This window comes from Ictidomys tridecemlineatus, chromosome 3 (assembly GCF_052094955.1).
Source record: "Ictidomys tridecemlineatus isolate mIctTri1 chromosome 3, mIctTri1.hap1, whole genome shotgun sequence".
Classification (NCBI taxonomy): Eukaryota; Metazoa; Chordata; class Mammalia; order Rodentia; family Sciuridae; genus Ictidomys; species Ictidomys tridecemlineatus.
This window is the reverse complement of record NC_135479.1, coordinates 79,474,015-79,497,651: the sequence shown is the minus strand read 5'-3', so window position 1 is coordinate 79,497,651 and position 23,637 is coordinate 79,474,015. Positions and strand designations below refer to the sequence as shown.

The following is a 23,637-nucleotide window of genomic DNA, read 5'->3' as shown; positions in this document are numbered from 1 at the left end:
GTTTCTATAGAGTGAGTCTGAATGTTTGGAAGTGATAGTGTTTCCAAGGCTGGCCCACTTGGAATTGATTTACTTTAATTTAGAGATCCTCAGTGGTGCTGGGAGTATATTTAATGAAGTGTCACAGGTTTAAATGGCCTTTCCTTGTGGATGCAGGCTGCAGGGCTGCTGGGCACGGACAGTCAGACAGACACAAAGATGGGTTCACCTCTGAGAGGAAAGGTGGCTAGGGAAGAAAATCCCTATTTTAACATTCAGTTGTCATTTTAATAAAGTAGGTTAATTCTATAAAATGCATTTTTTAGGAAATTCAATTGTCTTTGCTAAACTAAGCAAGCACTCTTTGCTTGGTTAATAAGCCCCTGACAACTTGCCTTCCTTCCCCTTAGGACACAGAGGGGTGGTGTTAAAATCATGTTAGGATCACAATTCCCTTGGATAATCTGCTCAAAACTGCTTTGGATAAATCGAAGATACCTACTTGTACATGTAAGTGTGCATCCAGTTTCAAGGGTTTACAGATCTCCCTGAAGTATAGACTTTCTCCCTTTCACATCAAGAACCCCTGCATGGTCTTATCAATGACAAACTTTAAAAAAAACAAACCATGTAATTCAACAATCACAATATTATAGCATCTCTGTTAAAGGGAAAAGGAAATGGTAGAGCTGGGGTCATTTGGGGAAGCCGGCAACCGTCTGGAGTTTTTTTTTTTTTTTTTTTTTTTTAGCTTACCACAGAAAGCTGTGCATTTGCCAAACTTTGGGCATCCAATCATCATCTTAGGTTGTCTGGGGCACACTGTGTCCAGCGTCTTGGTCCTTGGAGTGATGGCCGAGCTGGAGGTGGCTGGTGGTGAGGGAGCCATGGCTGTGTGCCAATGAGTATCCTCAAAGGCAGTCCCCCCCACCCCCGCCCCATGGAGCCTCTGAGCCCTGCTTCCCTGATGGGCTGCCCAGGAAGCCGGTGGACTGAGCATGTCATGTGATGCCTTGGGACTAATAAAAGTAGAAGATCTCCCACTGCAACTTCTGGTGGAGGGCCCTCAAGCTTTTGCCCAAGCATCCTCCAGTGCTCCACACCCTGGGCTCTCCTGGGGCTGACTTCCAAGGATCTGTGGCTCTGTAGTCACAGGAGATGGTGGGTGCTGCCCGGTGAAGCTCCAAATCAATATTGGAAGTGATTCACACACAGCTTTATGCAGGGGCATCAGCGAGCTTGGAACTAACCTGGGCGCTGTGCTAGGTGCCCTCTAAAGTACCAAGAGCTATTTTGGAAATAGAAAAAGAACAAGTATAAAAATGGAAGATCCAGAAGTACAAGGGTAAGGTTTGTCCTCCATTTCTTCCTTTCTTCCTTTTTAAAATCCTCTCCCTTTCATCTTTCCTTCTACCTTTTTTTTTCTCTCTTTACTCCCATTTTTCTTCTATTTTTATTCTCTTCTCCTTTCCTCCCTTCTTCTATCTTTCCCTTCCTCATTTTCATCCCTTTTCTCATTTCCTTTCACCTCTCTTCCTTTTTTTTCATCCATTTTTTTTCTTTCCTTACCTTCTCCCTTTAGTTTGGCATATTCTCAGAGTGCCTACCAGCTACTATTTGTTCTTAACCTGCATGCAATTTTGATTCCCACTCTTTCCCAACACATCTCTCTTCATGCTACTGGGAGACATTTCTGCGCTGTTACCATCTCCAAAATCCTTTTTTCTCATTTGTCTTCCTCAATCTTGTAGTCTGTCAGCATATATCGAATACTCACCATGTGCTATTTAGAGAAGAAAGCTAAAATAATGGTGGGTTTCAGTCTCAGGAAGGTTCCAATTATATTCAGGAATCATGATGCAAGTAGGTGAAAAGCTAAATAACAGGGTAATAGTTACACAATATTGAAAAAGAAGAATGTGAGATGATACCACACAGGGTGGGCATTCTTGCCAGGTAAGTGGAATGAAGAATCTCTTGTGTTTCTAGAAAGGAAAAATTTTGTGATTTTTTTGTGGGGTGTATGAGTTTTAGAAAAGTCTTATAAAGAAAGAATGTTTTCCAAATAGGATTTTAACACTGAAAGAAGAAAGAGAGTTCCGATCCAACAAAGGGAATTGATATAAATGAAAGCTCAGTGGTATTAGTCTTTTTTTTAATTACCTTCATTCTCCAAGGAGAAGTATTTTCATCTCTGAGGGCTCCTTTGACTTTTCTACCACTTCTGGGCACTATCATCTCTTCTCTAGTTTCTTTCAAGTACTGTGTTTCTTCAGCTGGTGATGGGCTCGGGAGATTCATCCAGTCCATCTCAGACCCTACCTGAAGCCGTGAGTTGGTCACTTGATGCTGCAAGGCAGAAGCTGCCTGCAGTAGAAGGCTGTGTGGCAGAGAGAGCATTGAAACAGAGTTCCTAGTTTAGTGGTTGAAATTCCATCCTTTCAGTTGTGTCAGATCTTGGGTGAACCAAAGCACACAAAGTGAATGATCTGACAAATTCGAGATCTCAAGAGAGCCTGGAAGTCAAGGATCTGGGTTGAAATTTCTAGTTTGGCTGGTCCATGCCGAGCATATCATTGGATATTTGTTTTCCTTTCAGTTGTAGTTTGTGCCCCCCTCCCCACCACTCCAAGGGATTGAACCCAGAACCTTGCACATGCTAAGCAAGTGCTCTACCATTGAGCTAAGTCCCCAGCCCCCCCTATTTTCTTTTTATTGCAGCGATTTAGAATTGAAAAGATTCTATAGATTGTTTTTTTCTTTTACGTTGTCTAATTAGGTTAGGAAATTTCTCCTGCTTTTCTGATTCATTGGTATATACATTTCACCAGCATTCTTGATGTTTTCATAGTAGATATGTGGTAGAAACTGAAACCAATTGAAATTACATTGTTTCAATATCCCCAATCCATGAAGGAATATCTTCTTGATGTCATAACAGATCAATGAGCCTACAGATGAGGCAGTATTTCATATTGTGTGTGCCTCTGTGTATAGTCAGAGTATCCTGTGGCATACTTGATAACCCAAAGAAATGTTGTGGGAAGAAAGTTAAATTGGCACTTATAAATATAATGGTAAGATGAATTTTTGCTCAAACTGAGACAAACGTACCACCTGAAAAGGCTGGGAACCAATGTACAAATCCCCTGTCATAGCGAAGACTGGATCCTGTAGGTGGAATGTAATGGGAATGTGCAACATGGTATATGTCATGGAGAACAATATCCAGGGCCTGATGCACCCTGGTCCTAGCTTCATGACTGGGTCTTTTCTGGAAGTGACTTGCACAAAATCTGGCTGAGACGCTGTGCTGTGGAAGTTGAAGATGCTAAGTTTATTCCCTCTGAGGCTGGCATTTCTCTGTGATTGTTCCATCTGATCCTTGAGACAGCTTAGCCCTCTCGGCAGCAGGGCTTGGGAGATAGAGGGGAGTTAAAGTCCCCTCCGCTCGTGACCTTTTGGTTTTTGCCCTTAAGTAAAGGAAATAATCCCTTTATCAAATATTTGCTGGCTGCTGAGAATATAAGTTTCTCATTGCTACATTTTGATTGATTATTGAAAAGTTCACATTCCAACATATCACCCATGATATGTGTATTGGGCATGGGTACGGGTGTCTAGGGGGTTGAAATACAGGATTCCTTTTCCTTCTAAAGACATCAGTCGATTTCTTGGACCTATGTGAACTTTCCTTCCCTTCCTTTCCTTCTCTGTGTACAAGTGCCATTATTTCCCTTCCTGGTTGAATGTGTAACCTTGTAGAGGAAGGTAGGGGCAAATATAAGCCTCACTGTACGCTATTCTCAAATGGTGTTGCTGAGTGGCAGTTTTGAGATAATTTTATTCAGCTTTGTATCTTATGAGTAAGGGAAACCCCAGCCCAGAGATGTGAAATGATTTGGACCAAAGTGATGTAGCAGATTAAAGATAAAACAGGATCTGAGCATAGATTCTGACTCCCTGACATAGATGTCTTTGCACCCTATTATGAAAACATGTTAGACAAAGAAGGCAATGATAAACAAATTAAATATTTAATAGGCAGAGTATATCAAACAGTGGTGTTCTGTATTTCATTAGGAGTAACAACAGAATTTTGAAGGATTTTTTTTTAAACAGGGGATAAGATTGCTTTCAAGAATACAGAGAGCTTTTATTGAAATATTCAGACTTGTTACACGTTACATTCCGAAACGTGACATAAATGACTTTGGAGGTAGAGAAAAAGAAGATAGACATTATCCAGTTGCTCAAAAACCATTAAATAATTGTTTCATGAATGACAGAAGCCAAGAACACAATATGTGAAAAGACAATACAATTATAATCCTCTCCTTACAACGTGGAATGCAGTTAAAACTATAATTAAACTACTTTTCCTACTTTCAAATGTCAGCGTTAGAAAAGAAGAAAAGAGATTAAAATAGTTGATGAATCAAAAACAGTTTAAGAAAAAGGAAAGGAAATGAAAAAAATCTGGGTATTGATGAAGGAAATATCAAGTGATCTAATGAACACGGTCATAACTTCTAGTCCAAGTTTGATAGTATCTCTTCCTCCTTCTCCTTGACCCAGACCTCACCCCAGTCACTAGGAAATTCAGGAGGCTTGATCCCTGCACTTCCCAGAAGCAGGATCTTGGAGATAAGGAGAGATGGAGGTTATGGGGCTGGGGAGTAGGTGGCTGGCCTTGGGGCCACTTGTTCTGAGAGAATACACCTTTCCCAGCTGTAGGCATCATTCCAAGGTCTGCCAGGCCCAGGCCACTGAAGAAGGGGCTTTATTTTCAGGGCTGCAGATATGTCTTTTGCCTTTTTGTGGCTCCTCCACTAGCAGCTTACAGTCTTAGAACCCAGTTCCCCTGTTAGGGGCCCTCAGGGTCAATTTAATATTCACCACCTCAGGAGAGAGTGGTGCAGGATGACTGGCCACTAAGCAAAAGCTGGCTTAGCTTCAGCTCAGACCTCGTTCTTCATTTCCTACCTCTCGGAGTCCTCACAGGCATTAACCCCAAACCTATATCTATCCCCTATCTCTGTTGCATTATTGGAAACATTGTTACACAGAGGTCAACAGCCCAGGCTCTGGAGCTGGGTACCTGGGTCTGAGACCTGGGTCCAAACCTGGGCTCCCCTTCTTGAAGCTGCATGAAATGGGGCAAGTTATCCAACCTCTCTGTGTACAAGTGCCATTATTTGTCACTAGGGGGATAATATAAATAGTTCCCAGCTCACAGGGTGTTGTAAGGTTATGAAATGGGAAGGACTTTAAAACAATTTGAATCGTGCCTGGCATTGAGTAATTAATTGTTCTTCAAATGTTGGGCAATTATATATTATTTTAAACTGCAGGGATACTATGTAATAGTACTGAGATCAATCTAATAATATTGAGAAGCAAGAGACCCTTCACTATGCTGGAGAGATATGGTCTAATCCGGGACACTGGACACATTCCAGGTATGAAGGAGGAAGTTGGTCTTGTGCTCTGATATCTAGCGAAGGCTGAATTATAACACCTACTCCGTGTGGGTCAGGGATAGAGCAGAGGCTCCCTGTCTCCTAGAAAAGGATAAAGCAATTAGCCAATGTAATATCTTCCTGATCATGGGCCCCAGAGAAATCCAATCTGTTTCATTCACTCAAAAAAAATTTTTTTGTTTGTTTATTCAGCTATAATTTTACGTAATTGACTAAATCAGCATAGCATCCATGAATTCTTAAATATAGCACTGTTATTAAGACCCTCATTCTGGTGGTTGCCCCTTTAGTATCCTGGGAAAATGTGGCGGTCAGCCTGAGTAGCAGAATTGCAGAATCTTGTAGCAATCCATTAATGTCATGATGCTTGGACAGAAGACATGGAAGCTAGCATTGGAGGTATCTTATAAGAAGCATCCATGTCCAGATAAATCCCTTCTCTTACTCCATGATCCCAATATTCCCAATGTAATCCCTCTCCCAACTTCATGACAGAGGAGGTAGGATTAGGGCAAAGACTTCCCACCACTGGCATCTTGGCTCCTAACGTTTTTTCTTTCTTTCTTTCTTTCTTTCTTTCTTTCTTTCTTTCTTTCTTTCTTTCTTTCTTTCTTTCTTTCTTTCTTTCTTTCTTTCTTTCTTTCTTTCTTTCTTTCTTTCTTTCTTTCCTTCTTTCTCTCTCTCTCTCTCTCTCTCTCTCTCTCTCTCTCTCTCTCTCTCTCTCTCTCTCTCTCTTTCTTTCTCTCTTTCTTTCTTTTTTTTTTTTCTTGGTACCAAGGATTGAACTCAGGTTCAATTAACCATTTACATCCCCAGCCTTTTTAAATTTTTTATTTTGAGAAAGGGTCTTGCTAAGTTGCTTAGGGCCTCACTAAATTGCTCAGGCTGGCTTTAAACTTTCAATCCTCCTTCCTCAGTCTCCCTAGCCACAGGGATTAGAGATGTGTGCCATCATGCCCAGCCTAATTTTTATTTTTCCAGGAGCATTACCTAAAGGTGACTTTTTTAGCTTGTGTCTGTAAGCTGGGCTCAAATTCTGCTCACTCATGCCCAGCACCACTTAGAGCAGAGGTCAGCATGCTGTGACCAAGGAACCAGACTTAGATCACCACCTGTTTTGAGTTGGTCATCAACTACCTATCTTTTTAATAAAGCTTTATCAGAACACAGGTACACCCACGAATTTATCTGTGGTCTGTGGCTGCTTGTGTGCTACAGTGATGGAGACCACAAAAACCACCAAATGTACTGTCTGGCCCTTTAGGAAAAGTTTGTTGACCCTTGACCTAAAGATTAGATATGGCAATGGCATAAGGAAGAGGAAGAAGGGCTCCCAAGGGCATCTAGTGGCAGAACTCACTGGGATTCCATGGATAGGAAAGTTTAGGATACAAAAATGATATGAGAGTAATAAAGTTGCTGGTAGAAAAAGGGAATGAGGTGTTAATTGGAAGTTTTGGCACATTCTCCCGTTGCCTAAGCTGCAGGATGCAATAACAACTGTTCTAATTCCAACTTGAAGTTGCCATATATATATTTTTTTCAATCATAGAAGTCTTATGAAATACGCCAGCGAAGGGAAGTTTAATGGGTTTCTTTGAAATGAGACTCTGTTCTCACATACCTGCCCATGCTGGCTTTTTACAATTTCAGAACAAAGCATCCTTTGGGATTTGACCTTGCATCTTTACACATTGATTCTGAACTGGGTGATTAGATTCCCTTTCCCCAGCTACCAGAACCCGTTTGCTTCTTTGCAGGTACTTTTTTTTTTCCCCCTCTGAGCCATCAGCTATATGTAAAGTGTCCCCAAGAAACCCCCACCCATGGCAAGTGTTTGGCCATTCATTCCCCTTTCTATTATTAAAGGGTCCACAAGGAAAACTAGTAACAGTGAAGTGTGACATCCAGGCTTTTTGACCAACAAGCCTTGCTTTGCAAAGATAAAGTTAAGAGTGTAAGAACTACTTATTTTCCATGGGTACCTTATCCTAAATGAGCTAAGAAATGGCTGTGTATCTTGGCTCTATGCCAACTTGTTTTTGTGATTTTGAACACATTTCTTTCTAGAATACCAAGTATCCTATCTGCTGGCCTGAGATCTGACACTTGTATTCAGCAGGCGATGCCCCCTGGCTCAGGACTGCCTCTATCCAGAAAGGTAGCATTGTTAATTTGCAAGAGGGTGCCCTATGGGCTAACCATGGTCCCGCCTCTCCTTCTCTCTGAGCTTCACCAGCTTGGGGAATCTGAGACAGATGATTTCTAAGGCATCTTCTAGCTGGTTGATTTGAAGGCCCTCTGAGGCAGTCTGTGTGGGCTGGCTAAACAGTTCTTTTGCCTCTGTGGTGCTCCCCTGCCTAGGTGCCTTTGAAGCCAGCAGGGAAAGCCATGTGCCAGGAAGTCCATGCAGCTTAGAGAGAAAGGAGCTCACGGGTTGCTCTGAGGACAGGACTTTAAGGCTGGAGGTGACAGCAACAAAGCAAATATTGGCTATAAAATGGTATGTGTGTGACAGACCGGAGGCAGCTGTGGCCTTATTTTGCTCCGCTTTGGAACAGTGAAGAGAGGCCACAGCCCCTCTGACTTCATGCCATAGGAGAACAGTGATATGTGCCTAAGTATCATGTATTGGTAGTGCTTTCTCCCCGATCAGGACATCGCTGGGGTTATGCTTGACCTCTGAAAATAAAGACCAGGACCCAAAAGTGTCCAGGTACCTGGGCTGAGCAAAGGGACAATAATAATTAAGGAAGGTCATTGAGATGCCCCATGGGCTGAGAACACACACCGGTAAGACTCACCTAGGTAGAGTCAAGAACCTTCTATAGAGAGAGGCCTTAGGTCTGCATATCCTTGAGATCTTGCAAACTCAAGCATCGGTCCTCTCAGATCCCCCAAGCACTTGGTAAATTTCTCTGAAAAAAACATTTGTTCCCCACACCCCTCCTCCAACTTTGTTGGGCCTTAATAATCAGTGCTCAGTTATTTGTAGTTGTGTAGAGACCTGGGGAGCAAAATGCTTTCTTACCATTTCCTGTAGTTTAAACTTCACATCAGATTAGGACTGCACTTGTCCAAAGAGGAAACTGAGGCTTCCTGCTGTCAGCTAGCCTGCCCAAGGCCATAGAGCTAGAAATGTTCTGCACCAAAATTCAAAGCCAGATCTTACACCCAGGTGAGGGTGCCTTACCCATCCCTCCAATGCAACTAATTCAGCAACGAGGTTGCACATTACAGAGTGTTTCTTTATCTGTTCAGTGTTAACGTAATCTAGGGTTTTTCAACCTATTGACATTTTGAGCCAGAGAACTGTTTGCCATTGGAGGCTGTCCTGGATATTGTAGGATGTTCATCCTCATCTCTGCCCTCTCCACCCACTTAATGCCTACTTTAGCCTTCTCCTACCCAACCTGAAATATCTGCAGACTTTGTCAAATGTCCCTTCCTACCCAATACCACCACTTGGTTCTAACAACCTGAAATATCTGCAGACTTTGCCAAATACCCCTTGGGGGGACAAAATTGGCCTTGCTTAAGTGAGAATCATTTATGTAACCCAAATGTTAATTTGCCATTTAAAAAAAAGTCTCTGCATATGTAATTTCTTTACTGTTTTCCGTTTTCTTCCTTTTGCACCAGAATTGCGTTGTTAATGACTTGGGCCCTCCTCCCTGTCTGGCTGATATCCTGGAGTGTGTCACCGGAAACCCTTCACCTTCCTGGCATCTTCCCAAATATCCTAGACACCTTCTCTTTGAAGCCTGGTGCCTCCTAAAGAAGCATTAAGAGCCAACCAGCTATGAAAACAGTGTGCTCTTTCCCCTGCTAAGTGCCTCTGCTCAGGCAGTAAAATGCTTCAGTGGCATGAGCATATGGCATCAACCTGGCCCCTGAAAAGCCATGCTGGGCATTTAACAAGCGTGAAGGGAAGAGGGACAGGCTGTGCTGAGCTCTGAAAGCTTGCAGAACAGGACCTCCTCTCCCCCCAGGAGAAGCTGGACAGAGTTTCCTCAGGGATCTTGACTCCACATGAGCCAAAGCTTTGTGCAGAACATGGCTGGTGCTGTGAAGTGGTTGCATTTTATTCCTTTAATAAAACACCCTGGAGACCCTGACATCTGCCAAAGAGAGAGACTTAGAGCACCTATATGGCCCAGCACCAGCCCCTCCTCTGACTCCAGGCCAGGCACCCTGCTGAGGTCCCCCTTCTACTAGGAGAGAGGATGTGGGCCCTTCTTTAGTTACTTATTGCATTTTGTATACATAGCCTCCTGAGGGTGGGGCCTGTCATCTGTTCTATGAATAGGATGACAATAATCCTATTCATCAGAAAATAATTAAACTGGATCAGCAGCCTGGTCTAATGACCCCAGAATGCACAGGGCAAGAAAAGATCATTAGCCTATTTGACCCTAAAAGTATACTGCCTAGGAATTTTCAAAATCATGCCTAGAGTGAGATCTCTCCCTTCTCAGGGCTGTCATCAAGAGATATTGATAATAGGTATTTTTATGGGATTTAGTTTCAAGAACATAAGTTTTTGGAGATAAATAAAATCAAAAAAGAAAAATCTTTAGAAGTCAAATTCAGTGAACTCTTTTTCAGGAAAGCAAGTGTGGGCATATCCTGAGCCATAGCTGATGGTGTACACTGTACAGGTGTCTGCTCACATTCATGCCTAGGCTCGTGAATGCACACATACAATCTCTTCTCCACATGGAGAGGTTGGGGTTTTAGACCAGATGAGGCTCTTTAAATTCTAGCTCGGTCATTTCCTGCAGGTAAAATGTGAATGAGTTACTGAAGGTCTCGATCTGTTTCCTGATCCTGAAAAGAGAAAAACTACACTATGGCATTGTGAGGGTTAGAGATGAGGCCTTTAGAGTCACAGCACAGAAGGCACTTATTATCACCACAATATTCTCTTATGAACCTTGAGAAATACAGGTGGTGAGTCTGTGATAGAGTGGATGTTTATAGGTTACTCTTCAGTCACCAGGCTGTTACACCTGTTATTCATTCCATTTTACTCCTGGAAGTAGATTTCACTGGGACTTGATGTTTCTCCATGTGGATATACTTTCTTGCAATCCTCACTCAACAAAGAATAATAAGTCACATTCCAGAAATTTGAATTATGTTCACATAACATCTGTAAGGGCTCCCCCAGTATTCAGTTATTCTCCAAACATTTATGAAGTACCTACTGTGTGCCAGACACTAATCTATGAGCTGTGGAGTCATAAATGAAACAGGTAATAGTTTTACCTTCTGGGAGTTCACATGTCAAATGTGCTTCTACCATGTCTCCAGGAAAGAAGTCTTTGGATACACCCGATTGTGAACAGTCTTTGTGCTCTGCTCGGTGCTGGGTACTTAAGAGAAGCAGGATACAGTGATGAACAGATTCCCTGGGACAGCACCGTGGTGGTGGGTGTGCTGGGTAATGACACATGAGCAATTGGCTGTGAGGTGGAAAACAAAATGATGACAGGTGTCATGATGATCCAAGAATTGTTTTTAGAATAAATTTATGGTTGAATAATTCATTAAGGCTTATTAAGGAAAGTCAAGAGCATAGTGCCTGGAATAAGTATGTGAATGTTTGAATGAATGAACTGTTGAATGAAGAAAAGGACTGCCACGTATGGTTGGGCAGGTGTCACATTGCACAACTTCAAGGTAGACTGTTCAGATTGTGGACATGGTGTGCAACCTGTATGACCAAGTGCAGCAGCTCTGCCCAGCACTTTCTCTCTCTCTCATATATATATATATATATATATATATATATATTTTTTTTTTTTTCCTTCCAACACTCTGTTTAAGTGTTATTTTCTTCATTTTGCAGGCATGGAATTTGGGACTCAGTGAGGTTGTTATTTACCTAGTGAGTCAGTGAGGGGGACCCTCATTTGGAATGCAGATGTATCTGATGGAGAGTTCCAGCCTGGAGAATATGAGAAAACAGCCCACCAAAGATTAAGCCTGATGGAGTCTTTGTCTTTGAACCAACACTTAGGTTTCTGGGGTCAACGAGAAGACATGGAGACAGTGAAATGATTACTTTTCCAAATCATCAAGTCGGGAACCCTCCCCCTGTTTTCTCCCACTTGAAACCCATCATTCTTTTACCTCTTCTTCCTTCTCTCTACAAGAGGAGACTGGATCAAAGATCCCAGGAAAAACCACCCAGTAGAGGTGCTGGGCACACCCTATGCATTATTAACAAAAAATAAAGGGTAACAGCTAAGGTGGAGAGCAGTTATTGTAGCAGGTGATCAGCTTCTCAGTGGGGAATTACATCCAACTCTGATGTGCTCTTGCTTTTACAATCATTCTTAATACCTCTTCGTATCTGAGTCAGCAGTAAATGGAATAATACAATGTTAGATTGCCATCTTAAGTCTAGTTGATTGTGGAATCCCAACTCTTGTCCCACACTGTTCTGTGAGGTCTGAGCATGTTGTGTCCCAAGGTAGCTAAGGAAATCCAGTCATTTCTGATTGCTCATTGCTCATCAAGGCAGTTTATTTCTCTACCAACATTTTAACAAAATAGCCTCACTCACAGAGCTATGAAAAACCAAGGATAGGCATTTATGCCAGTTCAAGAAAAATTGTGGATAGCAATGAATACATTTGAAGTTTTAGGAAACAGAGGACTTTGAGTTATACGATTTCCGAAGAGAGAGGGGGCACACCTGATTGGGAAACATCTGGCTTCATATATGCTGTGAACGGCTCCTGGAATTTCAGAGCCTGTAGATGCTTAGAGATAATCGACTTAACAGTTGTAAACAGGATTTACACCTTCTGTGCTGTTCATCTTTCTTAATATGGAGGAGTGAGGGAGAGATTTATGTTTCTGAGTTGTATGGTTGATTTCCTTGAATCTTTCCAAGGAAGAAACTGTTATCTCAGTTTTATTGATGAGGAAATAGAGGTTTTCAGAAATTACATGTCCTAGGGTCCAAGTTGTTTTTTTTGTTTTCTTTTTTTCTTTTTAAATCTCTGGAAAGATTTCTGCATAGCTCAGGCCCTTTCTACAATAAAATATTTTGACAGTCAGAGGAACCAATTTACTTAAATAGAACTTGTTCCTCCTTCTACTTATCAATGATATACCATTGCAGCAGGTGAATAAATAATAATAATCGAAGGCCTTTAATGAGCAATTATTCTGTATCAGGCATTGGGCTTCAGTGAGGAAGGTACTGTTTTTATCCCCATGTGACAGATGACAAAGCTAAGGCTCAGAAAGAGAAATGGCTTCCCCAGTACCCTGTCTTTGTACTTTCATGGTTTTCTTCTCTGTTATATTTTAAACTTCTAGAAGGAAGGCACTGCCCCTCATTAGTTTCTTGATTCCCTAACCACCCCACCTCCTCTGAAAAATGGTTTTCCCATAATAGGTAAATGTCAACTGATCCTGGAATACACAGTGAATGATGAATGTCAGTGGACCCTGGAGGCTGGCCTTCCTGACCAACTCTGTTGTATCAGCTGGAGGGATGGAGAAGAAGGGCCTCTGAGTAAATTGTTTCCTTCTGTGAGGCCTATTGACATGCAGTAAGGATGCATAGAGGATAGAAATGGCACATTCCTTTGCTTTTTGGTGATTCTGTTAGTCATAATAGATAGGTCATGCTAACTTGACAGATAACCCTGATGGCTTGACACCGATGAGTGCCTCTCCAGAGCAGTTGTGCTCCATATCAGCAAGCCAAGAGCCTGCTTTGGTCTGCCATTTCCTCACACGACCTCCTTCAAGGTCATCACAGCAGAACTGGGTGCTGAGTCTTGTCATACTCTCTTATATAAAATTAGTGGCATTGCCCTATTGGTTACAGAGGAGATGGAGAAGGAAAATTCTCCCTTGTGTCTAGAAGGGGAGGAGAATTGGATATGAGTGAGCTTCAGAAACTCAACTCTATGATGTTGATCCTTCATTTTATTTCTACTACTGAATCATAGGAAACTTTTCAGGTAATTTTGGTATTATCACGAGATTTCTTAAGAATAGTTTCAGAGATTGGCAGTTTCCTTAGGATGTGATGTTAATTTAAATTTATATGCTTAACCATAGTAAAATTTTGTCCAACTTTGAATTTCTCAATGTTGATTATACCAATAGCTGCCTTTTCTCCTCCCCCCTCCTCCTCCCTCCTCCTCCCTCCTCTTCCCCCCTCCTCCTCCCCTCCTCCTCCTTTCCCCCTCCCCCACCCCCTACTCCTCCTTCTTCTTCTCCTCCTCCTCCTCCTCCTCCTCCTCCTCCTCCTCCTCCTCCTCCTCCTCCTCCTCCTCCTCCTCCTCCTCCTTCTTCTTCTTCTTCTTCTTCTTCTTCTTCTTCTTCTATTGCTTCCAAATCATCAGGAATATTTTAGTTCAGAAATTGTTCCATTTTCTTAGTACTGTCTCAAAAGATGACATGACTTGAGATCTTCCTTTTTTTAATGTCATTGTAAAAATATTTTCACCAGAGTGTTAAGACTCTTCACAATATAATGTTAAGTGAATTTAACTGAATATAAAAATATACACAGTAAGTCAGATGCCATGGATCCCAGCTATTTGGGAGGCTGAGGCAGGAGGATTGCAAGTTGGAATCCAGCCTGGGCAACTTAGTAAGAACCTATCTCAAGATAGAAAAGGACTGAGAGACACATGTGGCTTCTTGTCACATTCTATTGGCTAAAATTAGCCACAGGGCCCTGTTGACTACAGAGGAGGTGGAGAAGGGGATTTCTCCCCTGTGCCATGCTAGAGCAATTGCCTAGCTTGTGTGGAGCCTTGGGCTCAGTCCCCAGTACCATAGGAAAAAAAAAAAGTACACACATTATGATCCCAAATATCTCAGTCTCTTTCTGTCTCTCTCCCTTTTTTCCCACTTTCCCACTTCTATACACACATGGGGAGATCATTGTATTGGAAATGAATGTATCAAAATATCAACAGCTATTATCTCTGAGCTTAATGGTTATTTTATTTTCTTCTTTTGTATACTTTTCTTTTTTTAATATATTTTTAGTTGAGGATGGACACAATGCCTTAATTTTATTTATTTATTTGTATGTGGTGCTGAGGATCAAACCCAGTGGCCTCACACATGTGAGGCAAGCACTCTACCCACTGAGCTACGACCCCAGCCCCTTTGTATACTTTTCTAATTGTTAAAAAGAATGTTACACTAAACAAATTCACTTTTAATCAGAAAAAATATATATATTTCATATGGCTATAGAATAGATATTTAATGGTACTATTACATAATCTTTACAGAAGAGAATTAAATGATGTTCGTTATAGATTATCTGCTTGCTCTGCTTCCTTTTCAAAACCATTTAGAACTTGAAGAAAATGCTTAAAGAAGGGTGTGGAAGGCAGGGAGGGAGGGATATGCCACTCAGACATGAGGGAACCATCATTTCCATCACAGAATCCAATTTAATTAGGGTCAGCCAGCCCCCTCCTCCCTCCCGGCTTCTGCTCTCCCAGGTTAGTTAATTCGGGGCATCTTCTGATGAATGCCATCTTGCAATTAAAATGCTGGTGCCGGCAAGTTTCAGCATCTCAGCTTCCATGGCCCCAGCTGTCAGCAGTCATGTCTTTTTAATCAGGACCTGCTTTGCTCCCTTCCATCAAGACACTTTTTTTTTTACTTTCCCAGATCCCAATAAACTTGGATTAAGAGAGACATTCGTTGAATTTTAATCATTTTACACTCAGGAAATATACCAAAGAGGTGACATTAGGATGGTTTGTACAATGCAAGGACAGTGTAGCAGCTGGAGCCTGATTCCACAGACTCTGTATCCATCCTAGGGTGCCCTTGAGGGGGAAAAGGACTGTCACCCAGAATGAAGGTGGTGAAGATGGCTTCCCATGGAGGCAGGGCTGAGGAGCTGCAAAGATCTGAATTTCACTCACCTGTTCCCCAGAAAGGAATCATCTAGCTAGGCAAGGTCCCAGGGGCAGTGAGTTGTCTGATGGGGAATTTGTGAAGAGGCCAATCAGACCAGTACTCAAAGCCGGCCTGATAAGACAGCATCATTGGACTGAGAAGTCACTCCCTGTGACACTCTTTCCAGTCCTGCCTCCCTCCCTTAACTGCAGAGCTTCCCTGAAGTGGCAGCCCATGATGTCATCTGTGCTGTCCAAATGGATGCACATGCTTCTGGGTGTGGTGTGCATGTTCACTGCACACGAAAGCCACACCAGCCCAAGATGAGTAAGCAAGCAGGTTTCCATTCAGAACCCACAGTTAATTCAGGTAACGGTGTTTCTTAAAACCTGAAGTGCATGTAAACCACCCAGGGACCTTGTTGAACTGCTGATTCTAACTCAGCTGTGGCTGGAGCTGAGACTGAGATGCTGCATCTCTAACAAGTTTCTGGGCAATTCAGAGGCTGCTCATCCAAGGTCCACACTTGGAGTAGGGAGGATTCGACTGACAGCTCTTGTCTTTGCTGAAGTCATCATCCCGTTAGAAATGTATTGGGAAGATGGGCCTCTTCATATATTCTTCTATTTAAATTTTTATTGCCAAGGGTAATTATGTTTTATATACACTTTGATATACAAATAACTTTAAAAAGGCATTGATTCTTGGTGTTTGTGATTTCACTAATCAATCCCCCTTTTTTAACATTTTTTTTTTAGCTATTGATAGACCTTTATTTTATTTATTTATATGTGGTGCTGAGAATCGAACCCAGTGCCTCACACATGCTAGGCAAGCGCTCTACCACTGAGCTACAACCCCAGCCCCTAATCAATTCCTTTCAAAAGTTGAAAATTGAGTCTCAACGGACATGGTTGACTGTTTCTACAGGCTTAGCAAGAGCACACCTGATCACATTAACCCTGCCTCATATTTTTAAACTGTAAACTTCTAGAGGATAAGTCAGTGTGTAATAAAGTTTTTTTTTTTTTTGTCATTCTCCACATTTTTTTTTTGGATCTATTAGGATGAACTTAAGGGGAAAAAAAGTATGCATTTGAGTAAGATGTGGCAAGAAAAATTGAAGAAACTTCTCCGGAGCTACACAGCCTTATATTCCTGCTTAAATCAGAGCTCAGTTACTTGCAGGAGTCCCAAGAAAGTGACAAGTTGGTACCACATTAATGAGAGCCTTAGTCCCTGTCACTTGCCATTTCGTCCTCTGAGGCTGTCTGCCAGGGCATAGGTTTAATTTAATATCCCCATGTCTACAGCAATTGGTCTTTGACCTTTGTGGCTCCACTATGAACACCATGGTGTGCTTTTGAGATGACGGATGGGGCAAATAAGAGAGGTCAGGAAAGCAGACGTAGGGGGGCTAGCACCACAGTGGTATGGGAGCCAAAGGTGATGGCAAGATTGTCAGCCTTACAGACTTTTATTAGCTGGTACTGCTGTGTCTGTGATGATCTCATCCTTCAGAAAGGAGCCCGGGATTCACTGGGAACAACATAACCTGGTTAAGGAGAATGAAAGTATTTGGAGAGGATCACAAAGGGGAAAAAAAATTCTATTCAGTAGCAGCTGATGGTGGGAAACTAGAACAATGAATTTGGTTGCCTATTGATTACCAGAGCCAATGTCAAATGATTATGGCACTGGGAAAAACCTCAGATAACCTTCGATGATTTGGATGGATTCAGTGGTGTCACTCCTGGATATGTATTTAGCCTTGATTCAGCCTTTGCATCTTGGAAGAATCTCTTCATTTGTGGAATGAAGACCCATCTTCCATCCACTTCAGACAGACTGAAGACATTTTTAAGAATCATTGCTTGGAATCATGTACTCAGTATGGCTGGAATAATAATAACAACAATAACTCCTCCTCCTCCTCCTCCTTCCCTTTTTATTTTATTTTTAAATTTTGGGATAGGGTCTTGCTAAGTTGCTGAGGTTGGCCTTGTGCCAGGTTTCTGTTCTCGTGACTAAAAGGCTCAGGGGTCACTCTAGTTAAACTGGGCTAACTGGGCTGCACGAAATAACCACACAAGAGACACAAATACCTTTTTCTTTGGGGTCGCTGTGACGGCTCCTCTGACCTTAAGGGTCTGCAGAAAGAGAGAGAGCACGTGCTGACCCCTTTTATTGAGAAGCTATTCAAATGAGGCAAGGGGTCAGGTTTCAGGGGGCTGAGTCTATCTTCATGATGTCCACTGTCAGTAGGTTGACTGAAACCTGGGTAGGCCACACCCAAGGGCACAGTAAGAGGAGGGGACACACACAAGGCACTTCCATGGAAGATTCTATCCTAAACAGGGCAAGGGGTTATATTACAAAGGAACAGGTGAGCGTAGCTTCACCTATGGATGGGGCCGTAGCAAGACACACCCATTTCTGTGACTGAGTGCCTCAGCACCCAGCTGGGGAGTGTGACCCAGTCACGTGTAGGGTTGGTCTCCCACAGCCTTGAACTTGAAATCCTCCTGTTTCTAACTTGAAGAGATACTTGGATTACAGATGTGTGCCACTGTGCCCAGAGAGTTTTGTTTGTTTGTTTTAATAAATATAAGGTTTAGGTGTATCTTTTGGTTAACTTCTTCCAGGCCATTAGGCTTTGAGTTTCTTCTGGAAACAGTCACTAATCATATATTTTTGTAAATTTTAAAAATTTATTTATTTATTCTAATTTGTTAGACATGACAGCAGAGTGTATTTTAATTCATAGTACACATATGGAACACAATTTTTCATTTCTCTGGTTGTACACAAAGTAGAGTCACACCATTTGTATCTTCATACATGTACCTAGGGTAATGATGTCTATCTCATTCCACTGTCTTTCCTACCCCCATGCCCCCTCCCTTCCTCTTCCTCTTCTTTGCCCTATCCAAAGTTCCTTCATTTCTCTCATGCCCCCCCCCACCACTTCCATTATGGATCAACATCTGCTTATCAGAGAAAACATTCGGCCTATGGTTTTTTGGCATTGGCTTACTTCACTTACTCCAACTCCACCCATTTACTTGCAAATGCCATGATTTCATTCTCTTTCAATACTAAGTTATATTCCATTGTACACATATACCACAGTTGATTTATCTATTCATCTATTGAAAAGCATCTAGGTTGGTTCCACAATTTAGCTATTATGAATTGTGCTATTAGCGTTGATGTGGATAGGCAGAATTAATATTGTCAAAATGACCATACTACCAAAAGCACTATATAGTTTTAATGCAATTCCAATCGAAATCCCAATGACAGTCCTCCTAGAAGTAGAAAAAGCAATCATGAAATTAATCTGGAAAAATAAGAGACCCAGAATAGCCAAAGCCATCCTTAGCAAGAAAAGTGAAGCAGGTGGCATCAGAATACCAGACCTTAAACTATACTACAGAACAATATTAACAAAAATGGCATGGTATTGGCACTAAAATAGACTTTTAGACCAATGGTACAGAATAGAGGACACAGAGACAAACCCACATAAATACGATTATCTCATAATAGACAAAGGTGCCAAAAACATGCATTGGAGAAAAATTAGCTTCTTCAACAAATGGTGCTGGGAAAACTGGAAATTCATATGCGGCAAAATGAAATTAAAGTCCCTACCTCTCACCATGCACAAAATTCCACTCAAAGTGGATCAAGGACCTAGGAATTAGACCAGAGGCCCAGTGCCTAATGCAACATAAAGTAGGCCCAAATTTTCATCATGTCGGATTAGGCCCTGACTTTCTTAACAAGACTCCTATAGTTCAAGAAATAAAATTGAGAATCGATAAGTGGGATGGATTCAAATTATTCATATTTGTGATACATTTATAGTTTTCATTGGCAGCCATATTGCCTGTATCATTTCATCTATATACTACATTGCTGGCATTATCTATTCATAAGACTTGGATAGATTTTCCCCTCTGCCCTTTTATGAAAGTGTTTTATTTTTTTTTTTCCGAATTAAGATTAATCATAATTATCATCTGTTCAAATCAAGTAATCTTATTTTATTTATTAATTTTTGTGTGGTGCTGATAATCACATGTGCTAGGCTTGCGCTCTACCACTGAGTCACAGCCCCAGCCCAAATCAAGTAATCTGTGGTCAACCTTCTTGCTCTCTAGCCAGCAGCCTAAATCATTTGGTAATCAGGATTTAATTGAACTTGTTTTGCTCTTGTTATCAGGAGATACTATTCAGGGTCACAGCCTTTTCCTTTCTGCAACACATCTATCTAGAAAGAGAAGAGTAGAGAGACTGGAATTCTGTTACAGCAGCTTTGTTTTGAAGCAGCTGTGACTAGTTTTGCCCATGGTTTGTTGTGAGCAGATGTAGGCAAGTTCTGAACACTTCTGAACCTTGGTGTCCCCATCCATGAAATGTGGGTGAGTCCAATACACAGCTCAAAGGGTCTCAGGGACTGAGATAATAATAACATACTGTCCATTTCCTGATGCTTGTTTAACATGTTTGAAATGCTGCTGACTCAGGACTTTTGCACTTATTTATCCTATCAGTCTGCAGATTTTTCCTTCCGACACCCAGATTTCGAGCTCTCTATTTCCTTTAGATTTTTACTCAAAAATTTCCTTCCCAATGACAATTTTACCTGTCTAAAATTTAACCTCTCCCTTAACACTTTATATCCTTCTTCCTTGTTCTATTATTTGTATTTCTTATCATTATCTAATAAACTGGATATTTTAATTTATTATGTTACTTATTGGCAGTCATTTCCCCCACCAGTAGACCATGAGATCAATACGTTTTGTGCCCTATTTTATACCTAACACCTGGGGATAAAATACCTGTTAAATTAATGCACTGTGCTTAGCAAACTAATGGTAAGTACTTAATAAGTATCACCTTGTGACAGGAAGGTCTCATACTTCCTTCTTTCCATTTATTAACTAAATTATATAGATAAATCTAATTTTATCTTTTTGCACCCACTCAGAATTTCCTCTGACAGTTTCTTCCCTCTTTAAATCCCATTTTTATGATAGCATTATCTTTTTTTTTCTCTCTTGTTCTCTGATTATTTCTTATGAGTTGGTCCAATCTTTTCAACTATTTTTTGCAAGGCTTTTTGTTAGCTGGAATAAATAATTCATACCTCTTTTGCTCTTTCCTTCATCATAGTGCTGGAGGTGCAATGGCTGCCCACTGAATATTGCTACTCCCTCAGTCTGCAATGGGGAAGTGCTATGTGGCTCCAGGAGTTATCATTCAACCAATCGAATGGAGGAAAAGAAATATTGTTTTTGATAAAACAAACAAACATAAGTTAATGCATTTACTTGTGCAAATTATTTGATTAGTGATTTTCTCCGTCACCTTAGGGTGCTCAAGTTGCAATGACCTTGTCAAAGGTTTTGCAATGAAAAATTTTAAACATCAGAAATGTTAAAACACGATTACAGTAAACACCCATGTGCTCATCAGTTAGGTTTTACCATTACAATTTTAATTTAATTGATTTTTCACAATCTGTCCATCTGTCCACCCTTTTATCTATTAATCCATCATATAATTTGATACATTTCAAAGCAAACTGTAGACATAGTACATTTCTCCCTAACCACATCAGTATATATACTGAATTAGAATGATATGTTGCAAACACCATTCTGATTTTTTTTTTCCCCAGCATAGAATTCTTCTGCCTCTTCTGGAACTTCACATAAATGGAAGTACCTTCTCCCTTTTGCATAGGGCTCACTCATCAGCATTCCAGAGATTCACTCATGCTTTTATGCTCTCATTCCTTTTTGTCACTGAGTAGTATTCATTGTATGGACGCACCACAATCCCTTTGTCCTCGCACCACTTAATGGACATTAATGGACGTTATGAGCAAGGCTGCTGTTCATGGATGTTTGTGTACAAAGGCTATCTTTTTCACCTCGGTAAACACCTAAGATGGAGATTTCTGGGTCAGAGAGTGTACTATTCTTCTTCCTGTTCCTCAAATACAACAAAATACAAGCTTTTTTTCTTGCATGGTAGCATTTGCTCTCCCTCTCTCCTTTGTCTAGGTGCAGTCCTGTGTATGAAATACTTCACCACTTACCATTGTGTAGCTGTCTCTTTCATGTCATTCATGGCTACCCATTTTAAAATAACGACACAGTCCCTCTTTAGGACCTGGCTACATTTTGATTATCTGAATAGCATTTTTCACCATCAGATAATTTTGTTTTCTCTCATGATAATATTACCTAGGGATAAGGCCTGCCTGCTGTTCTTTTGTCATTCAATAATCTAAACTGCTGTATAATAGTTGCTTTAAATAAATAGTTCAGATAATTCTGTGGTCAAAAATAGCATGATACATAAGTATATGCTCAATAAATATATGATGAGGTAAGGAATATAGGAGTGAATAAATGAACTCCTAAATTGCTAGAACCCCACCCATCTAATTCATTGCTGTATTCTTAGTACCCACATACGTCAACTGTTCGTTATGGGTCTGATAGATGAATAAATGAGAACAGTTTCGTGATGGGTCAGAAACTCTTAAGAAAATGAAAGTGTAAAATGTCTGCTTTCTTTTTCTTTGATGGCAGTTAATCTAATTCCTAAACATCTTTAGTATCTGGATTAAAATAGGTCACAGGTGGGGATGAAAGGTGTCTATCCTATGTATTTTGCTGGTGGCAAAGGGGAAAACTCACTTGCAAACTCATGTGAACAGATTGTCCTATGAATTTGCCCTTCAGTGGTGCCAAGGTACATTTTTCTAAACTTGGTTTCTAGCAGTCATCCTAGCTAAGGGTGTAGGGGTGAAGTGGGAAGCACTTACCTATAGGGTCCACTGATCAGGTTAAAGCACTCTAATCTAATCATTTCACCTGAATATTCTTGTATTGCTTCACACATGAGCTTTAGGGAGACAGCTCGTATCTAAACCATAAGTGCAAAGATAGTTGGCAGCTGTGATTGATAAGCTGGCAGGCAATGGGGGTATAATTGAGGTCACTTTTCCTGGGAACACACAGTGGGGTTTGCAATTAAACATGGTTTTCTTTTCTTGGTCATGGATTGTCATCCACGACGCTTAGAACCATGGCAACAGGGGATCTTTGCAGTTCATGAGCAGGAAAAGTCAGTATTTCTTTGCTTTTAGAATTCCTGGTGTTGAAATGAGGGCCAAGAGAGAAAGCATGTCTGGAAATATTTTTGTCCAGGTCCTTCCTTTCCCAAATAAGATGACATTGTTCTATGTAGGATTAGAGAGCTGGAACTGCTCATCAGGTGAGAAGGGAGTGGAGAAGGGAGTCTTATTTGAATTTTCTAAACCCTTGTGAAAGAAATAGGCAACCAAGGAAGGCATTGGCTGGTAATCTTCCCCAAATCATCTTTGCATTGGTCACTGGTATGCATGTGTCCTGAATCTTATAAACAGGTAAGAAAAAAGGCATAGTAGAAGTTATAATTGAAGTTATGGACCGTCCCCAAACCAGTTCCTCTTCCCATCAACCCTGGTCCTCTGCCACAATGCCCAGTGGAGAATTTGACTTGTTTGGAGACTAGATCCCATCAGCCATCTTCCAGCATGCCTTTCACTATCAGCTCACCACTTGCTTCTCTTCTCTTAATAGGAAATGGCTGGTATTTATGAATGCCCTCCTCAGTATACAAGTGGAACAAAACTTTACACATGAGCTTTTGGGGGCAAAAAGCTCATTGATAAGCTGGCAAGCAATAGGGGTATAATTGAGGTCACTTTTCCTGGGATTTCTGGATAGGAGAGCAAGCTGAGGACTTTGTTGAGCTTTGAGCTAAACAGAATCTAGGAAATTCAGAGACTAAGAGGTCTGTAAAGATAGCCAAAGATTGGCCTAGGAGAGATAAAAGGACATGAAAGAGTCCAAGGGTGATCTTTGAAGATCTTTGAAGAATCTTCCTGGACCTTAAGTAATTGCAGTGGAGTTATGTGGATTGGATGAAGTCCTTCAGATTCCAGAGAATGTAAATCCACACGTCTTGCAGCTTAGAAAGTCTAGAAGCAGAGAGGCTTCCTTCAGGAGAACGAAGGGAAGACAGCTGGTTGCTGTCCGTTCTTCATTGACCAAAAGTGACTGCTGCACATCTCAACATTTGCAAGGAAACTTCCATCTAGGGCAGCTCTTGTTTGATTACTGGAGGTTGGGAAGAGTACGGAATGACTGTAAGTCAGAGTCAAAGGAAATAGTAGTGAAGCCATAGGTGGGAGAGC

General features: G+C 41.2%; 1 protein-coding gene across 4 annotated transcripts in view; it reads left to right on the top strand.

Annotated features, from left to right (window-relative positions):
- The window catches only part of Cpne4 (copine 4), a 455,030-nt gene that overhangs the window by 18,220 nt on the left and 413,173 nt on the right, over positions 1 to 23,637 (top strand). Inside the window, exon 1 of one of the 4 annotated variants that reach the window (XM_078043314.1) lies at positions 1,026 to 1,324. The exons of the other annotated variants lie outside the window; for them this stretch is intronic. Within the exon in view, the coding sequence (XP_077899440.1) occupies positions 1,302 to 1,324 (23 nt within the window). The 5' untranslated portion in view covers positions 1,026 to 1,301. Of the gene's footprint in view, positions 1 to 1,025; positions 1,325 to 23,637 lie in introns of those variants that run through there. 4 annotated transcript variants of the gene reach the window in all.